This window comes from Pan paniscus, chromosome 20, assembly GCF_029289425.2.
Source record: "Pan paniscus chromosome 20, NHGRI_mPanPan1-v2.0_pri, whole genome shotgun sequence".
NCBI lineage: Eukaryota > Metazoa > Chordata > Mammalia > Primates > Hominidae > Pan > Pan paniscus.
In genome coordinates this window covers 7,982,490-8,003,677 of record NC_073269.2, presented here as the reverse complement: position 1 = coordinate 8,003,677, position 21,188 = coordinate 7,982,490, and the positions used below count along the sequence as shown (strand labels likewise).

Here is a 21,188-nt window from a genome sequence, read left to right as displayed (position 1 = left end):
CCCTGTGCCCGCCCCCAGCCCTCGCTCCACCCTCGGCGCCCGCACATCTGCCTGCTCAGCTCCAGACGGCGCCCGGACCCCCGGTCGCAGGATCCAGCCAGGTGGGAGCCCCGCAGATGAGGTCTCTGAAGGTGAGGTCGCCCCGCTGGCTTAGGGCGGGATGCACTGCTCTGGTGTGAGCCCGGGCTGCTGGGCGCATCCGGCGCTGGCCCTGCCCTGCTGTGGGTGTGTCCCAAAGCCCGCGGTGACAGCGGCCAGGTGCCAGGTGTCCCCTGTGTGGCCCGGCGGGTGGCATGGTGCCCTGAGGCCTGCCCCGGGCGCCCAGGCGGCTGGGTCTGGGTGCGGCCCAGGCTGATTCTGTCCGGGGGGCTCTCTGTCTCTGTGGGGCCACATGGCTGTGAATGGGGGTCCCAGACTCAGGGGGCTGCAGCCGGGGAGGGGGCCCAGGCCCTGGGTGTGGCAGGGATTGAGTGTGGTTGTGCGGCTGTGTGTGTGATCTTGTCTCTGGGAGTGAACCATGCATGGCCCTGGTTGTGTGTCTGTGTCTGTGCGTGTGTGGTGGTTTTGTGTGTGTGACCGTGTGTTTGTTTCTGCCGAGAGTCTGTGACTGTTAAATACTGTGTGTTCTTCTGTGTGTCTTTCTGTGTCTGTCTGTCTGTATCTATGTACCTGTTGTGTTTCTGCCTGTGTGTCTGTGTTTTTCTGTCTGTGTCTGTCACATTTCTGCCTGTGTGCCTATGTGTGTATCTGTGTGTGTCTATGTCTGTCGTGTTTCTGCCTGTATGTGTCTGTGTGTGTCTGTGTGTTTGTTGTGTTTCTGTCTGTGTGTGTCTGTGTGTGTGTGTCTGTTGCGTTTCTGCTTGTGTGTGTCTATCTGTGTGTGTCTGTGTGTCTGTTGTGTTTCTGCTTGTGTGTGTCTGTGTCTGTCATGTTTCCGTCTGTGTGTGTCTATCTGTGTGTGTCTGTGTATTTGCCATGTTTCTGTATGTGTGTCTGTGCATGCCTGTGCGTCTGTCTACTGTGTTTCTGTCTGTCACATTTCTGCCTGTGTGTCTGTCATGTTTCTGTCTGTGTGTGTCTGTGGTGTTTCTGTGTGTGTGTATCTGTGTGTGTCTGTGTATCTGCCATGTTTCTGTATGTGTGTCTGTGCATGTCTGTGCATCTGTCTGCTGTGTTTCTGTCACATTTCTGCCTGTGTGTCTGTCATGTTTCTGTGTGTGTGTCTGTGCACATCTGTGCGTCTGCCTGCTGTGTTTCTGTCTGTCACATTTCTGCCTGTGTGTCTGCTGTGTTTCTGCCTGTGTGTCTGCTGTGTTTCTGCCTGTGTGTGTCTGGCTGTGTCTGTGTGTCTCGAGTGTGCACACACAGTGGTGGCCTGAGGTGCATGTTGGTGGAATCACTGTAACTTGTGGTCCACCATTAACCACCAGCTGCACCGCCTGGGTCCCGCCCCCTGGTCCCTGCTGGCCCCTGTGTGACGGAGCTCCGTGCGTGCTCCCTGGGGAGCCCCCACTAGAGAGATGGGGAAAGCGAGGCTCACAGGGGGCCACGTGACTCAGGGCCCCAACAAGGCTGGCTGGAGTCTGGCTGACTGGGGGAGTCCCCGCCCTGCACTGTGTGGCCTGGGGACCCTGCTGGTGTCACAAACAGGAAATGTTCTTGGAAATGGAGCTTTGCGGTGAGGGGAGGTGGGCCCATCAAGGTGTGGAGTGTGTCTGCCTCCGCTACCATGTGGGGGTCCACGCCCATGAGCGTTCAGATCTACAGCAGGCATGGGAGGGTCTGGCCGGTCCCTGAAGTTTCAGTCCCAAAAGGGCCCTGTGGGTCCAAGGTCCAAGGCTGACCGGGGTGACACGGAGCCTCAGGGCTCCCTGCTGGCTGCCCGGGCACCTTGTAGGGAGTTGAGCTGTGGGTACAGCCAGGCGCCCTGCAGAGGTGAGAGCCAGGGAGGCCTGAGCTGAGCACCCGCAGGCATGGAGATCAGAAGCTCACCCCCATTTCACAGAGCGGGGAAACTGAGGCTCGGCAAGGTGGAGCCCCAGCCTGGCCACGGCAGATCAGGGACTAGAGCCTCCAAGCCTGTCTGGGGGAGGGGGGGTGGGCTCAGGCCGTGACAGGCAGGCGGGGCGGGCAGGGTGGGGTGCTGAGGAGAGGGGACTTGTTGAGAAATGGATGGATGATGAGGTGACATGCTCCAGGGAGTTGGGGAGGGGGCACGAGGATGGAACATGGGGCGGAGGAGAGGCCTGCTGTTTGGGAACCAAGGATCACATTCCACTGGCAACCAGGCTTGGGGCAGCCAGGCCTGGTGCCCACGCCCAGCCCAGCGCCCGGGCCTCTGGAAACAGCGCCGGACAGAGCCCTCCGAGTCACACGACCCGCAAGCCGGGTACCCTGTCAGGGGTGGCATCGGATGAGGGAGAACTCACTGTCCGCCTTCCAGAAAGAAGCCAGGAATTAAGACAGAGATTTCTGGAACCCGGGACCCAGGCAGATTCCCATCAAAGTTGCAGGACCTCAGCCTCTTGGGATTCTAGAATTGTGAGGCCTTCTGCATCCCAGGACTGGAAGCGTGTTAGAATTCCACAACCCTGACCCCGCTGAGGGCAAACGTCTGCTCTCAGACTGCAAAATTCTGGAATTATTCAACATCAAAAAGGGATCTTGGGTCCACACCTCTCCCCAGACACAGGGAGGGACAGTAACTTTCCCAAGAGCCACAGTGCTGCTCTACTCCCCCACCGAGTGGGGGCCCCTGCTACCCCTCCTGGCCAATGCAGGAGGGAAGGGAGGCCCTGCCCGGTCCCCCCATTGGCATCCTTGTCTGGAGAACTTGAGATGGCTGCCATCGCCTGAAGCCAGGGTGGGGAGTGGAGGTGGGGGGACTGGAAACAGCCAGCTGTGGCCAAAAGGACTCAGTGCCAGTTTCCAGGCTCCCCTGGGCCAAGGGCTCTGGGCCATGCATTTGCTCCCAGCCACGGGAGGTGTGAGGGAGTTCCGGGTGTGTGACCCCCGGTGAGTGGAGTGGAGTGTGGTCGAGGAGACCCTGAGACCCAGGAGGGACTGGAAGTTGCTCCAGGCAGAGGTCGGGGCAGTGGCCGCAGGGACAGCCGAGTCCCAAGGAATGTCCAGAAACAGCACATACCAGCTCTCGAGGGAGGAACGCCTTGTCCCAGGGGAAATCCCAGTGCAGGAATCCAAACCCCAGGCGCCAAAGCAGCCCGGAGTGGAGGGCAATGATCGCCAGAGGCCGCGAGGAACCCCCCACTGCATCTGCTCTCCAGGCCTCAGTTTCTCCTCTGGAAGCTCCGCCTCCCACCATGGTGGCAGTGGCCTTAGCTGTCCTCCCAGGAAGGGAGTTCAGTGCCGCTGTCGGGAGCTGGATAATTTATGAGGCTAGAGACAGCGTAGCCAAGGCCAGAAGCCAGGCCAAAGCGTCACAAATGAGATGGGGAGTGAGGGCCACAGCCACCCATTTGACCGCCCTGGAACGCGTTAGCTGCTGCGACCCCACAGCCCAGGCCCTGCCTCAGGGCCAGCACGCATTGAGTGCCCGCTGTGCTGTGCTGAGTGCTGCGCGTGGATCCCTTCATTCCCGTCATCAGCACCCCCGACTTTTTTTTTTTTTTTTTTTTTTGAGGTAGAGTCTCGCTCTGTTGCCCAGGCTGGAGTGCAGTGGCGCGATCTCAGCTCACTGCAAGCTCCACCTCCCGGGTTCACGCCATTCTCCTGCCTCAGCCTCCCGAGTAGCTGGGACTACAGGTGCCCGCCACCACACCCGACTAATTTTTTGTATTTTTAGTAGAGATGGGGTTTCACCATGTTAACCAGGATCGTCTCGATCTCCTGACCTCGTGATCCGCCCACCTGGGCCTCCCTCTTTTCTTTTCTTTTCTTTTTCTTTTTTTTTTTTTGAGACGGAGTTTTGCTCTTGTTGCTCAGGTTGGTTCAGTGGCACGATCTTGGCTCTGGGGCCCTGTTTCCGGCCCACAAACATCACTTCCCCTGTCAGGTTCAAGCGATTCTCCTGCCTCAGCCTCCCGAGTAGCTGGGATTACAGGTATGCACCACCACACCCGGCTAATTTTTGTATTTTTATTAGTTGAGATGCGGTTTCACCATGTTGGTCCGGCTGGTCTCAAACTCCTGACTTCAGGTGATCCGCCCTCCTTGGCTTCCCAAAGTGCTGGGATTACAGGCGTGAGCCACCACGCCTGACCCTAATAGGACCTTTTGAGCCTTAACTGCCTGGCACCTCCATCTCGCACACAGTCCCATTCGCCCACCTTTGCCCACCCAGTCCCTCCAGGTGACTTGGGGGTGTGCCAGGGCGAGAGGCAGGAGACCCGGGTTCCATCCTAGCCTCCTGGGTGACTTTACAACCAGCCACAACCCTCTGGACTTTGACATGACCCATGGGGTATGGGGAGCTGGCTTTGTTTTGTTTTCTTTTTTTTTTTTTTTTTTTTTTTTTTTAGACGGAGTCTCGCTCTGTCACCCAGGCTGCAGTGCAGTGGCACGATCTCAGCTCACTGCAAGCTCCTCGTCCCAGGTTCACGCCATTCTCCTGCCTCAGCCTCCTGAGTAGCTGGGACTACAGGCTCCTGCCACCACGGCCGGCTAATTTTTTGTATTTTTAGTAGAGACGGGGTTTCACTGTGTTAGCCAGGATGGTCTCGATCTCCTGACCTCGTGATCCGCCCGCCTCGGCCTCCCAAAGTGCTGGGATTACAGGCGTGAGCCACCATACCTGGCCATTTTGTTTTGTTTTCTTGAGATGGAGTCTCGCTCTGTTGTCCAGGCTGGAGTGCAGTAGTGCGACCTCGGCTCACTGCAACCTCTGCCTCCCGGGTTCAAGCATTTCTTCTGCCTCAGTCTCTTGAGTAGGTGGGATTACAGGCGCCCGCCACCATGCCTGGCTATTTTTTGTATTTTTAGTAAAGATGGGGTTTCACCATGTTGGCTAGGCTGGTTTCGAACTCCTGACCTCAGATGATCCACCCACCTCAACCTCCCAAAGAGCTGGGAGTACAGGCATGAGCCACTGCACCCAGCCAGAAGCTGGTTTTTGAACCATCTCATTTTATTTTTACTTCACTCATCACACCTGGCCCCATTTTTTTGTTTTTGGGGGTTTTTAGCGTTTTTGTTTGTTGGTTGGTTGGTTTTTTTTTTGAGACAGGGTCTCACTGTTGCCCAGGCTGGAGTGCAGTGGCACAATTGTAGCTCACTGCAGCCTCAACATCTGGGGCTCAAGCAATCCTCCAACCTCAGCCTCCCAAGTAGCAGGAATTACAGGTGCATACCACTACACCCAGATATATATTTTTTTAAGAGATAGGGTCTCGCTATGTTGGCCAGGATGGTCTTGAACTCCTGACCTCAAGTGATCCGCCCACTTTGGCCTCCCAAAGTGCTGGGATAAGAGGCATGAGCCACTGCGCCTGGCTTGGCTCCGATTTTGTTGTGCATTGTGGCTGAGCGTTAGCCCCACACAGAGTAACAGATCCCCGCCTGCTGCTCTCTACCAACCGTCCCTGGGGAACCTGCCATTCCGAAGAAGTTGTGTTTTTTGTTCCCAAAATAGAACTGGATTTCAGGGTTTATTTCTTATTATAAAACCGACACCATGAAAATGGAGGAAAAGTCTGGGCATGGTGGCTCACGCCTGTAATCCCAGCACTTTGGGAGGCCGAGGCGGGAGGACTACATACTACAGGGTATGTGCCTGTAGTCCCAGCTATTTGGGAGGCTGAGATGGGAGGATCACTTGGGTCCAGAAGGTCGAGGCTGCAGTGAGCCTTGATTGCATCACTGCACTCCAGCCTGGGTGACAGAGCAAGACTCTGTCTCAAAAAAACAAAAAACAAACAAACAAAAAAAACCCAGGAGAGGATATTTGAGCTGGGGCATTGAAGGTGGTGTAGGAGTTCACCAGAGCTACTTACACTGAAATGCAGAATTAATCACAAGCAAATCTTCTCTCGCCTCCCAGGTGTGCCTGAACCAGTGCCAGCCTGCCCTGTCTGCAGCATCGGCCTGATGGGGTGGTGACTGATCCCTCAGGGCTCCGGAGCCATGTGGCCCAACGGCAGTTCCCTGGGGCCCTGTTTCCGGCCCACAAACATTACCCTGGAGGAGAGACGGCTGATCGCCTCGCCCTGGTTCGCCGCCTCCTTCTGCGTGGTGGGCCTGGCCTCCAACCTGCTGGCCCTGAGCGTGCTGGCGGGCGCGCGGCAGGGGGGTTCACACACGCGCTCCTCCTTCCTCACCTTCCTCTGCGGCCTCGTCCTCACCGACTTCCTGGGGCTGCTGGTGACCGGTACCATCGTGGTGTCCCAGCACGCCGCGCTCTTCGAGTGGCACGCCGTGGACCCTGGCTGCCGTCTCTGTCGCTTCATGGGCGTCGTCATGATCTTCTTCGGCCTGTCCCCGCTGCTGCTGGGGGCCGCCATGGCCTCAGAGCGCTACCTGGGCATCACCCGGCCCTTCTCGCGCCCGGCGGTCGCCTCGCAGCGCCGCGCCTGGGCCACCGTGGGGCTGGTGTGGGCGGCCGCGCTGGCGCTGGGCCTGCTGCCCCTGCTGGGCGTGGGTCGCTACACCGTGCAATACCCGGGGTCCTGGTGCTTCCTGACGCTGGGCGCCGAGTCCGGGGACGTGGCCTTCGGGCTGCTCTTCTCCATGCTGGGCGGCCTCTCGGTCGGGCTGTCCTTCCTGCTGAACACGGTCAGCGTGGCCACCCTGTGCCACGTCTACCACGGGCAGGAGGCGGCCCAGCAGCGTCCCCGGGACTCCGAGGTGGAGATGATGGCTCAGCTCCTGGGGATCATGGTGGTGGCCAGCGTGTGTTGGCTGCCCCTGCTGGTGAGTAGGGGCTCTGCGGGGTCCTGCTACCCTCCTGACTGGGCCTCTGGTCACCCAGGGTGGATTTAGATCCTGATGGTGGGACCGGGCGCTGTGGCTCACGCCGGTAATCCCAGAACTCTGGGAGGCCGAGGCGGGAGGATCGCTTGAGGCCAGGAGTCCGAGACCAGCCTGGCCAACATGGTGAAACCCTGTCTCTACTAAAAATACAAAAATTAAGGCCGGGCGCGGTGGCTCACGCCTGTAATCCCAGCACTTTGGGAGGCCGAGGCGGGCGGATCATGAGGTCAGGAGATCGAGACCATCCTGGCTAACACAGTGAAACACTGTCTCTACTAAAAATGCAAAAAAATTAGCCAGGCGTTGTGGCGGGCACCTGTAGTCCCAGCTACTCTGGAGGCTGAGGCAGGAGAATGGCGTGAACCCAGGAGGCGGAGCTTGCAGTGAGCAGAGATGGCGCCACTGCACTCCAGCCTGGGTGACAGAGCGAGACTCCGTCTCAAAAAACAAAAACAAAAACAAAAACAAAAATTAGCCAGACCTGGTGGCATGTGCCTGCAATCCCAGCACTTTGAGAGGTCAAGGCAGGAGGATTGCTGGAGCCTGGGAGGTTGAGGCTGCAGTGAGCTATGATTGCACCACTGCACTCCAGCCTAGGTGACAGAGTGAGACCCTGCCTCAAAATTAAAAAAAAAGAAAAAAAATAGAAAGCAGCCGTAGAAAACACATAAATGAGTAGGCGTGGCTGTGGCCAATAAAACTACTGATGGATAGATGATGAAATTTGACTTTCATGTTGTTTTTATGTCACTCAATTTTTGCCTCTATTTTGTTTTCCTCTAACCATTGAAACATGGAAAGAAATTCTTAGTAAAAAACAAAACAGGTCGGGCGTAGTGGCTCATGCCTGTAATCCCAGCACTTTGGGAGGCGGAGGCGGGCAGATCATGAGGTCAAGAGATGGAGACCATCCTGGCCAACATGGTGAAACCCCATCTCTACTAAAAATACAAAAAAATTAGCAGGGCGTGGTGGCGGGTGCCTGTAGTCCCAGCTACTCAGGAGGCTGAGGCAGGAGAATGGCGTGAATCCGGGAGGCGGAGCTTGCAGTGAGACTCCATCTCTCAAAAAAAAAAAAAAAAAAAAAACAATGAAAAGAAATGAAACAGAGAAAGAAAGGAAAAGAAAAGAAGAGGCTGGGCAAGGTGGCTCATGGCTGTAATCCCAGCACTTTGGGAGGCTGAGGCGGGTGGATCACCTCAGGTCGGGAGTTCAAGGCTAGCCTGACCAATATGGAGAAACCCCGTCTCTACTAAAAATACAAAAAAATCAGCCAGATGTGGTGGTGCATGCCTGTAATCCCAGCTACTCGGGAGGCTGAGGCAGGAGAATCGCTTGAACCCAGGAGGCGGAAGTTGTGGTAAGCCGAGATCCTGCCATTGCACTCCAGCCTGGGCAACAAGACTGAAACTCCGTCTCAAAAAAAAAAAAAAAAAAAAAAAAAAATTTCCCGTCAATCCTGACCTATAGATAAATATAATTTTTATTATTTAAATATTTTATTTATGGCCAGGTGCGGTGGCTCACACCTGTAATCCCAGTACTTTGGGATGCCAAGGAGGGCAGATCACGAGGTCAGGAGATCAAGACCATCCTGGTTGACACAGTGAAACCCTGTCTCTACTAAAAATACAAAAAAGTAGCCAGATGTGGTGGCAGGCGCCTGTAGTCCCAGCCACTCGGGAGGCTGAGGCAGGAGAATGGCGTAAACCCGGGAGGCGGAGACTCCGTCTCAAAAAAAAAAAAGGTATTTATTTATTTATTTTGAGACAGGATCTTGCTCTGTCACCCAGGCTGGAGTGCAACCATGCCTGGGTAACTTTTCTATTTATTTTAACTTTTTATAGACATGAGGTCTCACTATGTTCCCCAGGCTGGTCTTGAACTCCTGGGCTCAAGTGATTCTCTCCTATTTACCTCCCAAAGTGCTGAGATCACAGGCGTGAGCCACTGCCTGGCTAAGAGTGCGCTAATTTATGAACCCATCAAAAGGAGCTCAGAGCGGTTAGTCAACTCTCCTGAGGTCACCCAGCAATGCAGTAACAGAGTGGACACTGGCCAGGCGCAGTGGCTCATTCCTGTAATTCCAGCACTCTGGGAGGCTGAGGCTGGTGGATCACCTGAGGTCAGGAGTTCGAGACCAGCCTGGCCAACATGGTGAAACCCCCGTCTCTACAAAAAATACAAAAATTAGCCAGGTGTGGTGGCAGGCACCTGTAATCCCAGCTACTTGGAAGGCTGAGGGAGGAGAATTGCTTGAACCCGGGAGGCAGAGGTTGCGATGAGCTGAGATCGCACCACTGCACTCCAGCCTGGATGACAGAGTGAGACCCTGTCTCAAAAATCAAATTAAAAAACGGAGTGGACCCTGGATCTCAGGGGACCCCGGGCAGGGACCGGGGTGGGCGGGGCTGGAGGCGGGGGCCCAGGCTGACAGCTCTCCCCTCTGCAGGTCTTCATCGCCCAGACAGTGCTACGAAACCCACCTGCCATGAGCCCCGCCGGGCAGCTGTCCCGCGCCACGGAGAAGGAGCTGCTCATCTACTTGCGCGTGGCCACCTGGAACCAGATCCTGGACCCCTGGGTGTACATCCTGTTCCGCCGCGCCGTGCTCCGGCGTCTCCAGCCTCGCCTCAGCACCCGGCCCAGGTCGCTGTCCCTCCAGCCCCAGCTCACTCAGCGCTCCGGGCTGCAGTAGGAAGTGGACAGAGCGCCCCTCCCGCGCCTTTCCGCGGAGCCCTTGGCCCCTCGGACAGCCCATCTGCCTGTTCTGAGGATTTGGGAGCTGGGGGTGCTGGATGGACAGTGGGCATCAGCAGCAGGGTTTTGGGTTGCCCCAATCCAATCCGGGGAACCCCCAACTCCTCCCTGATCCTTTTACCAAGCACTCTCCCTTCCTCGGCCCCTTTTTCCCATCCAGAGCTCCCACCCCTTCTCTGCGTCCCTCCCAACCCCAGGAAGGGCATGCAGACATTGGAAGAGGGTCTTGCATTGCTTTTTTTTTTTAGACGGAGTCTTGCTCTGTCCCCCAGGCTGGAGTACAGTGGCGCAATCTCAGCTCACTGCAACCTCCACCTCCCGGGTTCAAGCGATTCTCCTGCCTCAGCCTCCTGAGTAGCTGGGACTATAGGCGCGCGCCACCACACCCAGCTAATTTTTGTATTTTTAGTAGAGACGGGGTTTCACCGTGTTGGCCAGGCTGGTCTTGAACTCCTGACCTCAGGTGATTCACCAGCCTCAGCCTCCCAAAGTGCTGGGATCACAGGCATGAACCACCACACCTGGCCATTTTTTTTTTTTTTTTTTTTTTTTTTTTTTAGACGGAGTCTCACTCTGTGGCCCAGCCTGGAGTACAGTGGCATGATCTCGGCTCACTGCAACCTCCGCCTCCTGGGTTCAAGCGATTCTCGTGCCTCAGCCTCCCGAGCAGCTGGGATTACAGGCGTAAGCCACTGCGCCCGGCCTTGCATTGCTCTTTGAACCTGAATTTGACCTACTTGCTGGGGTACAGTTGCTTCCTTTTGAACCTCCAACAGGGAAGGCTCTGTCCAGAAAGGATTGAATGTGAACGGGGGCACCCCCTTTTCTTGCCAAAATATATCTCTGCCTTTGGTTTTCTTTTCCTTTGGGTCCAGAAGTTTTCAGTCTCTGGAGTTTGTGCATTGGGCCTCACCCAGAGCAGACGAGGGCAGGGCTGGGAAGGATGGGGAGGGACAGAGAGGATTCGGTTCCTCCCCCACCTTGTTTCTTGAGTGTTTCCTAATCACTCGATGGGTGGTACCACCTAGAATTCTCCCAGCAGCCTGTAATGGGAGGGCTACAGGTTAGCCCTGGAACCTGCATTCAAACCACCTTTGAATCTGTGTGTCATTAAAAGTAGATATAAATGGGCCGGGCGCGATTGTTCATGCCTGTAATCCCAGCACTTTGGGAGGCCAAAGCGGGAGGGTCACTTGAGGCCAGAAGTTCGAGACCAGCCTGGCCAACATGGTGAACCCCTGTCTCTACTAAAAATACAAAAATTGCAGGGCTCGGTGGCTCACGCCTGTAGTGTCAGCACTTTGGGAGGTCGAGATGGGCAGATCACCTGAGGTCGGGAGTTAAGAGACCAGCCTGACCAACATGGAGAAAACCCGTCTCTACTAAAAATACACAAAAAAATTAGCCGGGCGTGGTGGCGCATGTCTGTAATCCCAGCTACGCGGGAGGCTGAAGCAAGAGAATAGCTTGAACCCGGGAGGTGGAGGTTGCAGTGAGCCGAGATCACGTCATTGCACTCCAGCCTGGGCAACAAGAGCAAAACTCTGTCTCAAAAAACAAACAAACAAACAAACAAAAAATTAGCCAGGCATGGTGGCGGGCGCCTGTAATGCCAGCTACTCAGAAGGCTGAGGCAGGAGAATTGGTTGAACCCAGGAGGCAGAGGTTGCAGCGAGCCGAGATCATGCCACTGCACTCCAGCCTGGGCGACAGAGTAAGACTCCATCTCTAAATAAGTAAATAAATAAAACAGAGAAAGAGAGAGAGAGATGCAAAAGCGTGGAGTGATGCCCGTTTCCTCCACTGTTCACTTGTTCACCCAGCAACCTTTCAAACACCACAGTGTTCTGTACAGCACCTTGCACATAGTACGTGCTCAATAAATATTGGTAGAAAGGACCAGTGGCTGGGTCTTCGTGGAGCACCTGTCGCCTGCAGGCACGTAAGCTCATGCCTATGCGGTGCTTAATGAAGTGCCTGGTACACAGTAGGTGCTCAAGAGGTATTCAGTGTTGCCACAGTTTCAGCCAGCCCCCCAGCCCCACATCTCTGCATTCCCCCAAACTTCCCCCAGAATGACACACCAGGCTGCAGAGATGGAAGGTGCCTTTATTCACCATGAGCCCTCAGGGTACATCCGGTGCAACCCGTCTCCTGCCCTCCTTTTCCCTCCAAGGACCTGGATCTGAGCCAGGACCGGTGAAGCCCCTGTTTTCACCACCGCACACTCCCCACCACCGCCTGCTGGAGAAATAAGGTCACTTGCTGCTTCTGGGGGACCCAGGCTGGAAGGGACAGGAGAGGACGAGAACCACATGAACCAGGGCTAAGTCACAGCCAAGCTACGGCCCCCCGCGGTAAGGGCGGGGTCCTGGCTCCCCCAGAGTGGGGCAAAGGGCTGGCGCCAAAGCTGGGGACTCAGACAGCTGGGAACTCAAGAGGGCTGCCCTAGGGGCAGGACTAGGAGTGACAGATATGGTGGGTGGGGTGGACTTCTGGGGTCCCACCTGGGGCTTGGGAGAGACGGCTGGCTTCTGGGGGGTTGAGGAGACCTGTGACTGTGGGGCCAGGTAGGAGGCTTGGGGTAAGCCTGGGATGGGGCCAAGGCTGGCCTGGATGCCACATACCTGATCATGGGGCTGAGGCAGAGGCTGGGGGTCTTTGCTAGGGGCTGGGGTGGGGTCTCTGGGGGATGGGCCTGGGGGCTGAGGTTGGGCTGGGGCAGGGGCCTCAAGCTGGATTCTAGGGTCAAGGCCAGGGGTCTGTGGGCAGAGTCCATTTCTAGGGCTCAGCCAGATTCTTGAACTGGTGTGAGTTCTGGAACTGGATTGGGTTCCAGAAACAGGCTGGGTTCCAGAACTAAGGTGGGCTCCAGGGCTGGGCTGAATTCTTGAGCCAATCTGGGTTTCAGAGCTGAGCCCGGTCTCAGAGCTGGACTGGGTTCTGGAACTAAGGTGGGCTCCAGAGTCGGGCTGAATTCTTGAGCTGGTCTGGGTTTCAGAGCCGAACTGAATCCCAGAACTGAACTGGGTTCCAGAGCTGGACTGAGCCTCAGAGCTGAGCCTGGTCTCAGGACTGGACTGGGTTCTGGAGCTAAGATGAGCTCCAGGGCTGAGCTGAATTCTTGCAGTGGTCTGGGTCCCAGAGCTGAGCTGGTTTCCAGAACTAGTCTGAGTTCTGGAGCTGGGTTGGGCTCCGGAAATCAGCTGGGTTTCCGAACTAAGCTGACTTCCAGAGCTGGCTTGAATTCTTGAGCTTATCTGGGCCCCAGAGCTGGGCTGAGTTCCAAAGCTAAGCTGACTTTCAGAACTCGTCTGCTTCCCAAAGTCCAGTTGAATACCAGAGCTGTCTGGGGCTGTGGTCTGGAGCTGATAGCTAGAACCTGGCAGGGTTTTAGAGGCAAATTGAGTCCCAGAGGCTGGTCGAGCTCCTGGGCAGCGCTGGGTCCTGGAGCTGGGCCTGCTGTCGGAACTAGACAGGGCTGTGGAGCTTAATTCTATTGCTGCGATGGCCTGGGTCCCAGGACTAGATTGGACTCCAGAGCTTAGCTGGATTCTGGAACTTGGCTGGGTCTCAGCCGCTGTCTGTGTTTTGGAGCTGGCTGGGATTTCAGAACCAGCCTGTGCTCCAGAACTGAGCTGAGTTCCAGAGCTGGGTGCGGTGCTTGGGCTGGATTGAGCTCTGGAGCTTGGCCAGGCCTTGAAATTGGTCTGGGTCCTGGAAGTAAACTGCATTCTAGAGCTGAGCTGCATTGTGCAAGGAGAGTGGGGCTTGGCACCAAGCTGTGTGCTGGAGCTGGGTCTTGCTTCCAAGATGGATGGGGTTCCAGAGCTGGTCTGAATCCTGGAGTTGGGCCTGGTTGTAGCACTAGGCGAGGTTCTAGAGCTGGGCTCAGTCTCAGAGCTGGAATCATCACTGGAGCTGGACTGGGCTGCAGGATGGGGATGGACACTTGGATGCAACTGGGGTTGGGATCTGGACTGGGCAGCCGTGTGGACCTGGGTTTCTGAGCTGGTCTGAGTTCTTGAATAGGATTTGGTTTGGGAGCTGTCTCTGAATCCTGAGCTGACTGGGGTTCCAGAGCTGGGCTGCTTCATGAATCTCACATGGGTTCCAAAATTAACTGGGGTTCCGGAGCTAGACCGAGTGTCCAGGTGTGGCTGCATCGTGGAGCTGTCCAGAGTTCCAGAGTCAGCTTGAGTTTTCCAGCAGGGCTTGGTCTCCGAGCTAGCCTGGATTCTGGAACTGGGCTTGGTCTCCAAGCTGCTCTGGGTCTTAAAATGTGTCTGGGTTCCAGAGTTTGGCTTGTTGTCAGGGCCCAGCTGGATTCTAGAGATGGGCTTCGTCTCAGAGCTGGCCTGGGCTTCAGAGCAGGGCTTGGTCTCAGAGCTTATCTGGGTTCTAGAGCTGGGCTTGGCCTCAGAGGTGGCCTGAATTCTAGAACACAGCTTGGTCTCTATGCTGGGCTTGGTTTCAGAGCTTATCTGGGTTCTAGAGCTGGGCTTGGCTTCAGAGGTGGCCTGAATTCTAGAACAGGGCTTGGTCTCTATGCTGGGCTTGGTTTCAGAGCTTATCTGGGTTCTAGAGCTGGGCTTGGTCTCGGAGCTGGCCTGGACTCTAGAACAGCGCTTGGTCTCAATACTGGGCTCTGTCTCAGAGCTCATCTGAGTTCTAGAGCTGGGCGTGGTCTCAGAGCTCATCTGGGTTCTAGAGCTGGGCTCGGTCTCAGAGCCCATCTGAGTTCTAGAGCTGGGCTCGGTCTTGGAGCTCATCTGGGTTCTAGAGCTGAGCTCGGTCTCGGAGCCCATCTGAGTTCTAGAGCTGGGCTCGGTCTCGGAGCCCATCTGAGTTCTAGAGCTGGGCATGGTCTCAGAGCTCATCTGAGTTCTAGAGCTGGGCATGGTCTCAGAGCCCATCTGAGTTCTAGAGCTGGGCTCGGTCTCGGAGCCCATCTGAGTTCTAGAGCTGGGCATGGTCTCAGAGCCCATCTGAGTTCTAGAGCTGGGCTCGGTCTTGGAGCCCATCTGAGTTCTAGAGCTGGGCTTGGTCTCAGAGCTCATCTGGGTTCTAGAGCTGGGCTTGGCCTCGGAGCAGGCCTGAGTTCTAGAACAGGGCTTGGTCTCAGTGCTGGGCATGGCCTCAAAGCTCATCTGAGTTCTAGAGCTGGGCTTGGTCTCAGAGCTCATCTGGGTTCTAGAGCTGGGCTTGGCCTCAGAGCAGGCCTGAGTTCTAGAACAGGGCTTGGTCTCAGTGCTGGGCATGGTCTCAGAGCCCATCTGAGTTCTAGAGCTGGGCATGGTCTCAGAGCTCATCTGAGTTCTAGAGCTGGGCATGGTCTCAGAGCCCATCTGAGTTCTAGAGCTGGGCTCGGTCTCGGAGCCCATCTGAGTTCTAGAGCTGGGCATGGTCTCAGAGCCCATCTGAGTTCTAGAGCTGGGCTCGGTCTCGGAGCCCATCTGAGTTCTAGAGCTGGGCTTGGTCTCAGAGCTCATCTGGGTTCTAGAGCTGGGCTTGGCCTCGGAGCAGGCCTGAGTTCTAGAACAGGGCTTGGTCTCAGTGCTGGGCATGGCCTCAAAGCTCATCTGAGTTCTAGAGCTGGGCTTGGTCTCGGAGCCCATCTGAGTTCTAGAGCTGGGCTTGGCCTCAGAGCAGGCCTGAGTTCTAGAACAGGGCTTGGTCTCAGTGCTGGGCATGGCCTCAAAGCTCATCTGAGTTCTAGAGCTGGGCTTGGTCTCAGAGCTCATCTGAGTTCTAGAGCTGGGCATGGTCTCAGAGCTCATCTGGGTTCTAGAGCTGGGCTTGGCCTCAGAGCAGGCCTGAGTTCTAGAACAGGGCTTGGTCTCAGTGCTGGGCATGGCCTCAAAGCTCATCTGAGTTCTAGAGCTGGGCTTGGTCTCGGAGACCATCTGAGTTCTAGAGCTGGGCTCGGTCTCGGAGCCCATCTGAGTTCTAGAGCTGGGCATGGTCTCAGAGCCCATCTGAGTTCTAGAGCTGGGCTTGGTCTCAGAGCTCATCTGGGTTCTAGAGCTGGGCTTGGCCTCGGAGCAGGCCTGAGTTCTAGAACAGGGCTTGGTCTCAGTGCTGGGCATGGTCTCAAAGCTCATCTGAGTTCTAGAGCTGGGCTTGGTCTCAGAGCCCATCTGGGTTCTAGAGCTGGGCATGGTCTCAGAGCCCATCTGAGTTCTAGAGCTGGGCATGGTCTCAGAGCTCATCTGGGTTCTAGAGCTGGGCTTGGCCTCAGAGCAGGCCTGAGTTCTAGAACAGGGCTTGGTCTCAGTGCTGGGCATGGCCTCAAAGCTCATCTGAGTTCTAGAGCTGGGCTCGGTCTCAGGGCTGGCCTGAGTTTTAGAACAGAGCTTATTCTCAATGCTGGGCTCGGTCTCAGAGCTGGCCTGGGCTCTAGCACATAGCTTGGCCTCAGATCTGGGCTGGATTCTAGAGAAGGGCTGGGTTCTGGAGTTGGGCTGGGGCTCCAAATTGGATTGGGTTCTAGAGAGGAACTTGTCCTCCGATCTGGGCTGGGTTCTGGAGCAGGGCCGGGGCAGGGGGCTGGGCTCCGGGCTGGGGCTGTGCTGGGCCCCCCCAGGGCAAACTAGCCACAGGCCTCTCTGGCCTCGCCGATGGCGGCCCACACTTCCACCACAAACTCGTCGGGGAAGGCGAACTCGCCCAAGACGGAGTCTAAACAGCGTGCAAACTCCTGGGCACTCGCTGTCTTCTTGGACGTCTCCACCATGGTGGACGCTGCGGGCCGTGCCAGAGGGGATGTCAGTGAGGGCACTCCCCGCGCCCAACTTCCCGCTGGGACCCCTGCCTCCTCCCGTAGGCTTCCCTCCCCCCAGGGCCCCCTGGCTTACCCTGGCCCCTTACCCAGCTCGGGGTCCCGAATGCCCATGTAGCTTTCCAGCAGGTCATCAACCTTCCGAGATGCCTCCTCCTCAAACTCACTGGGCTGGGGGCACACGGGAGGGAAGTCAGGGGTGAAAAGCTTTGGAGCCCTCCAGCCCAGCCCCCTCCCGACCCCCACCCCTAAGGGAAGAGTAGACTGGACCCTCACACGAGTCAGTAGTGCTGGTACCAACATCATTGCCCCACTTTTCAATGAGGACCCATTTTGCAGGCAGAGAAACTGAGGCTCCGAGGAGAAGTTCTTACCCAAGACCGCACTGACTCAGTGGAGGAGCTGAAGGTGCAGAAGCCTGGGGAGAGCCCCTCCCCTTCACTCACCGCTTCCTCCACTGTGGCAGCCCCCCCAGAACGAAGCCGCAGGGTCTCCCTCCCGCTGGTCACTTTCGCCTCTACTGGACATTTGCTGGACCGACTTCTCTGGCCAATCATATCTGGAAGGAACAGAGTGAGGGATGGCCATGGGTTCTGGGTGGAGCCACATCTTTGTAAACCCTGGGAGGCCAACAGCCGAGCCTTTCTAGAATCTTCCTCCCCTTCAAAGTCCTCCTTACATCTGTACGGCAAGTCTCCAGAGACCTATTCGAGATTCCACACTTCGCATCCCCAGCAAACTAAATCACAAGTCCAGAATGAGGTGTTGTAATGGAGCAGGTTTAGAACTAACATCCCAGTCCCATGCCCTCACTCTCCCTCTTCTAGGGACTTTCTCTAGAAGGGACTGCTTGGGACCCTCCTTGTGGTAGGATCCTCAATCTAGATATGTTCTTGTCTGGGTTCCAGAACCCGGCTTAGTGTCAGGACTGAGGTGCTAGAAACACACTTAGTCTCAGAGCTGGCCTGGGCTTAAGAGCAGGGCTTGGTCTGAGAGCTGGCCTGGGCTCTAGAGCTGGGTTTAGTCTCAGACTAAGCTTGATTTTTTTTTTTTTTTTTTTGAGATGTTGTCTTGCTCTGTCACCCAGGCTAGAGTGCAATGGCATGATCTTGGCTTACTGCAGCCTCCACCTCCGAGGTTCAAGCGATTCTCCTGCCTCAGCCTCTCGAGTAGCTGGGATTACAGGCACCTGCCACCATGCCCAGCTAATTTTTTGTATTTTTAGTAGAGACAGGGTTTCACCATATTGGCCAGGCTGGTCTCGAACTCCTGACCTCGTGATCCACCCGCCTTGGCCTTCCAAAGTACTGGGATTACAGGCTTGAGCCACTGCACCCAGCCAGGTTTTTTTTTTTTTTTTGAGACGATGGATCACCTGACCTCAGGTGATCCACCTGCCTTGGCCTCTCAAAGTGCTGGGATTACAGGTGTGAGCCACCACGCCCGGCCTAAACTCTGTTTTTAGGCATGGCTTTTGGAGTTCACAGCCACGGCAGGGCAGATTCTAGAACCCCATACAGCTCACTCTCCCTGGGACATCTCTCCATGTGTGCTGGGGCACTTCTAGAATCTCTGTCTCTGTTCTATAGAACAACGCTATCCAAAGGGCCAACCCATGGCTAGATGAGGAGAATGTGCCAGTGTGTAAATCAATACACTGCTTTCTTCATTGAGAAAGTCTAGTTATGAAAAAAAAAATGGGCAGGGTGCAGTGGCTCATGCCTATAATTCCAGCACTATCGGAGGCCGAGGAGGGCAGATCACCTGAGGTCGAGAGTTCGAGACCAGCCTGCCAACATGGAGAAACCCCATCTCTACTAAAAATACAAAATTAGCCAGGCATGGTGGCACATGCCTGTAATCCCAGCTAGTTGGGAGGCTGAGGCAGGAGAATCACTTGAACCTGGGAGGCAGAGGTTGCGGTGAGCCGAGATCACACCATTGCACTCCAGCCTGGGCAACAAGAGCAAAACTCCGTCTCAAAAAAAGAAAAAAATAAAAAATTAGCTGGCACGGCCAGGAGCGGTGGCTCACACCTGTAATCCCAGCACTTTGGCAGGCCGAGGTGGGCGGATCACGAGGTCAGGAGATCGAGACAGTCCTGGCTAACACGGTGAAACCTCATCTCTACTAAAATACAAAAAATTAGCCGGGTGTGGTGGCAGCGGGCGCCTGTAGTTCCAGCTACTCGGGAGGCTGAGGCAGGAGAATGGCGTGAACCCGGGAGGCGGAGCTTGCAGTGAGCTGAGATCTAGCCACTGCACTCCAGTCTGGGCGACAGAGCTAGACTCCGTCTCAACAAAAAAAAAAAAAAAAAAAGAAAGAAAAGAAAAAAAAGAAAAAAGAAAGGAAAAAAGAAAGAAAACTTTTTTCTCATATTCTCATTTTCTACAATCCACCATGACCTCAAAGCACTGCTTTAAAAGTTCCCAGGCTGCGCGCGGTGGCTCATGCCTATAATCCTAGCATTTTGGGAGACTGAGGCGGGTGGAGCACTTGAGGTCAGAAGTTCGAGACCAGACTGGTCAAGATGGTGAAACCCCGTCTCTACTAAAAATACAAAAATTAGCCAGGCGCAATGGTGGGTGCCTGTAGTCCCAGCTACTCGGGAGGCTGAGGCAGGAGAATCGCTTGAACCCGGGAGGTGGAGATTGCAGTGAGCTGAGATCGCGCCACTGCACTCCAGCCCAGGCAACAGAGTGAGACTCCGTCTCAAAAACAAACAAACAAACAAACAAACAAAAACAAGTCTCCCAGCCTGGCTCCAAAGTGGTTCTGGACGCGTCCTCCTCCAACTCCACTTTACCCAGTCTCTCCCCCACCCCTCCCCCACAGGCTGACTCCATAACAATCTATTAATAGAAACTACCTACGAGTTTCTGATACCCTGCCAGGAGCTCCTTGGCACGCAGCGGGTGCACCTAGAACCTTCCAGCCCGTCCCATCCCCGACCCTCCTCCACCCCAGGCATCCGTAGAACGCACTTCGGGAAGAGCTCCCGCCAGCCCACCCGCCTCACCGAAGGCCCTCTTGGGCTGCACCAGGCGCAGGGTGAAGGGCTGGGACTTGGGCAGCTCCCGGAGCATCTTGGCCACCTCGTAGTGGCGGCAGCCCACAATGGAGTGGTCGTTGATGGCTTCGATGCTGTCACCCACGCACACTGCCTCGATCCGGTTGATGATACTGCCTTCCTTGATTCTCTGCAGGGATCCAGCGTCGCTGGCAGGGCAACCCCAGCCACCCGCCTCCAATCCGCAGAACCCACGTCGACCCAGAGTGGGGTGGGGGCAGTTGCTGGACCCCAGGAAGCCACCCGCCCACCCCCTCCCGGGCACCTTGATGAAGGCGTAGCCAGCCCCGTTGTCCGTGATGGTCAGCCCCAGAGCATCCTCTGTCTTAGTGACCTCCACCTCCTTGGTCTCGCCTCGCACGTGGGCAAAGATGAAGTCCTCCAGGCCTATCTGACCCCCTAGGAGCTTCTGCATGTCCACTTTGTGGCTGTTGAGGGTGCAGAATAAAATCTTCCCGGGGGAGAAGGAGCCCAGAGTTAGCCAGGGCATGCATCCCCCCACGCAGCCACCCTGTCTGCGCAGGCCCCTGCCCCCAGCGACCAGGATCCCAGCCCATGGGAAAGGGCAGGGCGTGGGACCCCCAGAACAGAGAGAGGAGGGAGAAGGAGACTTCCAGCAGGTGGAGACCCCTCTCCATACCCCGGGACCTACAGCCCCCAGACCTCCAGGTTTAATCTGCTGGCGCCCCCTGGGGACTGCAAACCAAACGAACCCGGATTGGAAAAACGCCCAGGAACCCCCCAACTCCACGGCGGCCTCAGACTTCCCATCTCTAAGGGGGCCATCTGGAACCCCAGACCCCAGCTACGCCCAGGAAGCACAGAGGCGCTTCCCCGAGGGCTGGGGTCCGCTCCAAGCTAGGTCTGCGCAGAGGATTTTCTGGAATATCTAGGGGTCCGCTAGCCCTAAGACCTGCCCATCTTTTGCGCAGAGCGTGCAAAGGGGGCCCCTGGGAGTGTGGCACCCCGGGATCTGAGGGCTGGGTCTCTGAGATCCGGCGATGAGGCGGCCACCCCGATGTCTGGGATCCGGGGATCTGGGGTCTCCCGTCCAGGGTCCAAGCTCCCTACCCCTCACCCCATCAGGCGGGTGGTCTTGGGCGCCGGTGTCCGGGGTCCTTACCTCGGTGGGCGCGATCCCGAAGGCTTCCGCGATCTTGGCGTACAGCTCGCGGACGTTGGTGAAGCCCTCGATCTTGCCCGTGGGGCTCCCGTGAGCCAGCTGCGTGCGGAAGACGAGGCGCGGGCGGGCGCGGGGCGCGGCCGGGGGCTCCGAGAGCGCGGGCGGGGGCGCAGACGCGCGCGGGGTCTCGGCCCCCCGGGCCTCCCGGGCCGCTGCTCCCTCCATGGCGGGAGAAGTTCGGCCACCCACCCGGGCCCTCGCCGCCGCCGCCAGATCCGCCGCTTCCTGCAGCCTCCCCTCCCCCGGCCCAGGGCGCGACAGCCGAGACGCCCGGGTAAGTGGATCTGGGAACCCGAGCCGCCCGGGAAGGCGACACCGCGGGGTGCGCAGGGGTGGGTCGGGCCCCAGGTGTCCGGGCCCTGCCAGGGCCAGCTGCGCCCTCCTCGGGGATACCCGCAGTCCGGGGGGGCCTGAGCTCAGGACCCTGGAAGAACAGGGACCACAAATAAGGACAGGGACAGGCCTGGAGC

The 21,188-nt window shown here is 56.8% G+C and overlaps 2 protein-coding genes across 4 annotated transcripts; one reads left to right on the top strand and one right to left on the bottom strand.

The window, feature by feature from the left end:
- Window positions 1-11,572, top strand: TBXA2R (thromboxane A2 receptor). The gene is made up of 3 exons (XM_024926430.4): window positions 1-131; window positions 5,996-6,864; window positions 9,377-11,572. Exons 2-3 carry the CDS (start codon window positions 6,079-6,081, stop codon window positions 9,620-9,622), a joined length of 1,032 nt encoding a protein of 343 aa, XP_024782198.1. The 5' UTR covers window positions 1-131; window positions 5,996-6,078; the 3' UTR covers window positions 9,623-11,572.
- Window positions 11,573-11,766: 194 nt separating this feature from the next.
- GIPC3 (GIPC PDZ domain containing family member 3) lies at window positions 11,767-20,986 on the bottom strand. Of its 3 annotated transcripts, none has more exons than XM_034945527.4 (6): window positions 20,659-20,986; window positions 19,801-19,986; window positions 19,485-19,665; window positions 16,912-17,024; window positions 16,555-16,636; window positions 11,767-16,428 (listed from the first exon to the last, which is right to left on the bottom strand). In XM_034945527.4, exons 1-6 carry the CDS (start codon window positions 20,881-20,883, stop codon window positions 16,277-16,279), a joined length of 939 nt encoding a protein of 312 aa, XP_034801418.2. In that variant the 5' UTR covers window positions 20,884-20,986; the 3' UTR covers window positions 11,767-16,276. The 3 variants fall into 3 exon arrangements, with proteins under 3 accessions (XP_034801418.2, XP_057156546.2, XP_057156545.2); XM_057300563.2 differs by having other exon boundaries at window positions 11,769-16,428; window positions 16,542-16,636; XM_057300562.2 differs by lacking the exons at window positions 11,767-16,428; window positions 16,555-16,636 and having other exon boundaries at window positions 16,734-17,024; window positions 19,485-19,986.
- Window positions 20,987-21,188: the final 202 nt, after the last annotated feature.